The 5,535-nt window shown below is 36.9% G+C and overlaps 1 protein-coding gene across 1 annotated transcript; it reads right to left on the reverse strand.

Annotated features, from left to right (window-relative positions):
• Window positions 1–4,295: 4,295 nt before the first annotated feature.
• OR52E5 (olfactory receptor family 52 subfamily E member 5) lies at window positions 4,296–5,286 on the reverse strand. Its single transcript, XM_010965067.2, is given in 3 exon segments — window positions 4,296–4,345; window positions 4,348–4,948; window positions 4,951–5,286. Coding segments are annotated over 3 exon segments (987 nt in total).
• Between the last annotated feature and the right edge of the window lie 249 nt (window positions 5,287–5,535).

Raw genomic sequence — 5,535 nt, forward strand, 5'->3', positions numbered from 1 at the left:
GGTCATAATGGTTACTCTGTCTTTAACTTTTCTGAGAAAATGACAATTTTTTTTCCCAAATGGCCAAATTATTTAACATTCTCACTATCAGTGTATTTATTCTCCACATCTTTATCAGCACCTAATATCAGTGCTTTGACAATAGCTCCCTTGTCAGTGTAAAGTAGTATTTCATTGTGAATTTGATTTGCATTTCCCGATCAACTAATGATTTTGAACATCTTTTCATGTGATTATTGGCCGTTATATATACTCTTAGGAAAAATATGTGTTCAGATCCTCTGCCTAGTTTTAATTGGGTTATTTGCTTTTTACTGTTGGATTGTAAGAGTTCTTTATGTATTCTGGATACTGGAACCTTATCAGGTATGAGATTTGCAAATATCTTTTCCATTCTGTAGGCTATCTTTTCATTTTCTTGATGCTATCCTTTGAAGAATTATGTTTTTAAATTTTGATGAAGTCCAGTGTAACTATTTTCTTTTTTCAGTTGTTTGTCCTTTTAGTATTATAGCTAAGAAACCATTGCCTAATCCAAGGTCATGAAGATTACCCCTGTGTTTACTTCTAAGAGTTTTATAATTTTAGCTTTTACATTTAGGTTGTTGATACACCTTGAATTAATTTTTGTATATGGTCTGATTTTATTTACTTCTTACTGTAGCATTTTATAGATTTGAACTGATTTTTCCTATTTCTTATTTTGCTGATAGAATTCCTAGTACAAGAGCACCCTCTTCTGTCAGTATCATAAAGATAAGTTTATTTAAAGATAATAACTTTGCCGGGAGGGCAGGGAGAGGTTGACATGTCTTTGGTTTTCTTTTGTTTCTTTAGGATTTTTTTTCCTCTCTCATTCCCTCCTTTCTTTTGATTACCACATCTCTAAGGAGGTCCCTCTTTCTTCCAGTTATCTTCTCCTTCCCCAGAAGCAATCAATGCACTTCTGAGGCCGTTACCTCCAGTCCTACTCACTTTTGAGCCACTTTCCTGTAGCCAGTGATGTTTTCAGTAGCATCTCTGACGTATGTTAGATATTTTAGAAGTTGGTGTAGATATTTTTATTTCTGGACACTTCCTTTATGCTATGTATGTGTCTCCAAACCCTTCTCCTCTTTTTCACAATGCCTTTTAAGCCTCGCACTATCCACAGTCTGAACCTAAAGTCAGTGACAACTGTGGAAGCTCCAGCCGAAACTTTTTTCTCTTAAAATACTTTAAAATCCTGCCATTCTCTGTCTTCTGTTAATGTTGAAGGGGTGAGCCAATGTGGTTTTATTTATACTCCTTCTGATATTATTGAGAGAAGATTTTTTTTTGAGAAGATGTATGGTGTGATTCAGAATCCAGCAACCATAATTTCCCTAAGGCCAACGAATACACACATAAACACACACACACACATACACACACACACACACACACACACACACACACACACACACACACACATACATCCATACCTTCATCTGTATGTACATATGTGTGGGTTCACAACCTTGGGCATTTCCAAGGTGAAATCTGCAACTGGCCCCTGTATATGGAAGGCAAAGAGACACCAATGAAAGAGGCAGACCACTCCAGAGTGGTAGGTGACAGTTTTAATAAGCAAGGACCTTACATATGAGGTTGCAAGATGAGTAGATCTCTACCTCAAACTGCCAGAACCTTTAAAGTTTATATCAAGGTTTTAACTGGGCTCAGTCTTATATTCAGTCCAGATGGTCTCAACAACACTTTACTTTCTCAAGGCTACGTCCTTGGAATAGCACCTAGTGTGGGAATGCTGGGTAGAAGGTACATTCCAAGAACAGGGGAAGGGGTGAGGAGCCTTCTGTTGTCCAGGTCCAGCTGGCAGGTCAACAGACAGTCATGTCCTCCCAGTGACCTCCTACCATAGGGGCCATCTATATGTTTGCAGTTGTTACTCTGTACACTTTGGGTATTATGTCTTTAACTGATTTTAATGTCTCATAGGACATACCAAGATTTTTATATACTTTTTTAGTTGACAACACTGAAGATTTTGCTTTTTTTCCCCATTTTTTATTGAATTATAGGTGATTTACAATGTTGTATTAATTTCTGGTGTACAGCATAGTGATTCAACTGTACATATATGTATGCATACATATTCTTTTTCATATTTTTCATTACAGTCTACTATACTCCATTGAATATAGTTCCCTGTGTTACACAGAGACTTTGTTATTAACAACTTTTTTTAGATCATTCTGTCAAGATTTTTTGGAAGGAGATTATATTACCTTCAAATGATAATGAATTTTATAGCTTTTTGAATAAACATGTTTTCTTCATTAACTAGTTGAATTTCATTGTATCACTGTAATTTCAAAAAGCTGACTGGAAAAACCTTAACTTATTTCTGATTTTAATAGAAATTATTTACTTAAAAAGGAAGAATTTTTCTCCCATGTTAATAAACTTCCTTTTTATTATTATTCTATAAACTTTAAAAAATAATTTAGTATTTTGGACTTTTTCACTAGCCTCAAAATATATGGCATTAAGTATATAATATTTATGCATTAAATATGATATGATGTGTTTAATTTATACATTTTCTAATATTGAATCATTATTCTTCTCTGTAATTAGTCCATATAGGCAGTGTAGGATATAGTTTTAAAACTTGGAATGTGAAATTAGAGACAGTAGCTCCATGAGATCAATGAAGAAATTTATCATTTTAAGGTCTTAATTTTTACTTATGTAAACTGACATTAATATTATTATCTATGTTTTAGGGCTATGTTGAAAATTAAATAAGGTAATGGAAATAAAGTAGTTGGTACTCAGGAAGTAATCTTCCTCTTTCAATAATGTCTATATTAGCTTCTTTTAAAAATATATAACCAAAATGCTTCATCAAATTTAGTTACATGTTTCTGTCTGCATCTGTATGGGTGGTGGACCTGTATTTTTCTTTTTTCTCAATATTTTATTCTGAATTTTCTTTCTTCTTTATTTTCTAAATTTGTTATCAGGAGAATGTTAATTTTCTAAAATGGTTTTGAAAGCTTTGCAAATTTTTAAATATTGCAAAACAGTTAAGAAACATATGAAAAGTTATTGTGGCCTACTATCCTACTTAGATGAAAATCTGCAATGACTATTTTTGTCGTCTTCCTTCATCATTTTGATCTGCTTAGTTTTTTCTAAGTCTTGTTTGTGTCAATATTGTAATTTCTATTTAGAAAATAATCTGGTCATTTTCTTTATATATTTATACAAAATATTATTTTTCTCTGTTTACTTCCTCTCTCAGTCTACATTACCATTACATCTTCACCCTATTGTCTGCATATTCCTTGCTCATTCCTTGAATTTCAACCAGAGTCCCATTTCCAATTAGAAGGCAACTTTATGTTTTTGCAGCTTCTAGAATATCCAAAGAAATCAATTAACCTATCAAGCTTTCAAACTGGAATGAGAATGACTTTGTATGTTGTCAGCGGCCACTCTCTTACAGTCTGCCCTAAAACTCACCCTAACCAGACTGAAGGGCATGAAGTTTCACTGAGTCGTCAAGCCCACAGAGCAGTCTCTTAACTCCTCAGGCTTTATAGTCTCCTGACCACAAGGCTCTCACCAAGGTAAGGACTGAGTCCCTAAACACCCCCAAGCACTGGGTTCATCTGAGGCTTGAGACCTCATTTCACACCAGTGACTCTACCCTCAGATTGGATTTAGTTAGCTAAATCTATATACACCAGAAGTAACAACCACATTAGAAATACATTAATTTATTTATTTCCAAATCTTTTAATGTTTTAGAATCTGCAAACATTTTCACTTTTTTCTTTTTTTTTAGTTATTTCATTTGCAGAGATACTGAAACTCAGCAAGGTCTAAGTGACATTCTCAGGTAAACCTTTCAGTTGAAGCCAAAGCCTGAATTACCACTGTATCCTGCTTGGTTTCCATGAAATTAATCATTTTCATAGTTATGAACTTAAGCTTCTGACATGTGAATGAAGAGAATGTCCATGAGAAAGAAAATTATTTAAGGTAGTTACTAGGGGCACAACTTTTTGCAAAGCCTTTCCTCCCTTTAGGGATTTTTTAGTATCAGTACGGTTTAAATATGAGAAGTTTTTTGCTGTACTTTTCCTGTGATCAAAGGTAGAGTGATTATTTTGGACTCTTTGAGCTGTTCCTATGGGGTGTAAAAATTATGACTAATGGGGATAAATTCTGTGTGACTGGCTTGTGTGGGAATGCCAGAGGAGTTTAACAAAAATATTTCCAGTATTTACTTCTGCTTGGACCTGTTATTGCCCTGCTGAGTGATCGTGGAAGACTTTCTTGCGGTTAAATGTCAATAGCTTTTAGGGTTAAGCATCCTAAGTACTCGCTCTCTTATCTGCTTTGTCCTGACCCCATAGATAACAGGGTTAAGGGCAGGGGGAACGACCACGTATAGATTGGCTAGAAGTATGTGGATGTAATGAGGGACGCTGTGGCCAAAGCGGTGTGTCATGAAGGAGAAGAGTGCAGGCAGGTAGAAGGCCAACATGACACAGACATGGGAGCCACATGTGCTGAGTGCCTTCAGCCGGGCATCCCAGGATGGGAGGTGGAAGACTGCTCTGAGGATTTGGACGTAGGAAAATCCAATCACAGAAAGGTCAATGTAGCCCACGGAGAAAGCAATCAAGCCATAGATAACATTGACCCTAATACTAGCACAAGCCAACTTTGCCAAACCCATGTGTTCACAATAGGTGTGAGGGATAATCCAGACATCACAGAAAGGCAGTCTCAGGATGAGAAATATAAATGGAGTCACAAACACCAAAGTCCTGACTATGATGACTATGCCCAGCATGGCTATCACCTTGTTGGTGAGGATCATGCTGTACCTCAGGGGGTTACAGATGACAATATATCGGTCTATGGCTATGACTGTCAGCACCACTGACTCCCCAGGCCAGTGCATATATGGATCACGTACATCTGTGTGATGCAGGCACCAAACACAATCTCCCTGAGATTGAACCAGAAAATGCCCAGCATCTTGGGGATGGTGGCTGTGGACAGGCCAAGATCAGTGCAGGCCAACATGGCCAGGAAGTAAAACATAGGTTGGTGGAGGCTGCGTTCAGTCTGGATCACAAACAGGATGGCAGCGTTCCCCAGGAGGGCTATTAGATACACTGCAAAGAAGGGGAAGCCTATCCACACATGTGCATCTTCTAGCCCCGGAATCCCTATCAGAAGGAAGGAGGAGGGATGGAACTGTGTATTGTTGGGGTGCAGCATACCTGTGGGAATTGGTTATAGACACATTTCTTGCAGTTTTCTTGTTTCCAGTGAGAGACCCTAACCCCTTTCATAGCACGTTGCCTATTTTCTGGAGGAATAGAAAATCCATTCTTTAATTCCATAATATAGCAGAGGAGACCTAGAGAGGAATATGAGGCAGAGTTAAAAGACACTCTCACTTCAAAGTATTTGCCTCACCTACATAGAAAACCATACAAAGTTTTCAAGGTACAGCAGTCCTGCATA

Source organism: Camelus bactrianus, chromosome 10 (genome assembly GCF_048773025.1).
Source record: "Camelus bactrianus isolate YW-2024 breed Bactrian camel chromosome 10, ASM4877302v1, whole genome shotgun sequence".
NCBI classification, from domain to species: domain Eukaryota; kingdom Metazoa; phylum Chordata; class Mammalia; order Artiodactyla; family Camelidae; genus Camelus; species Camelus bactrianus.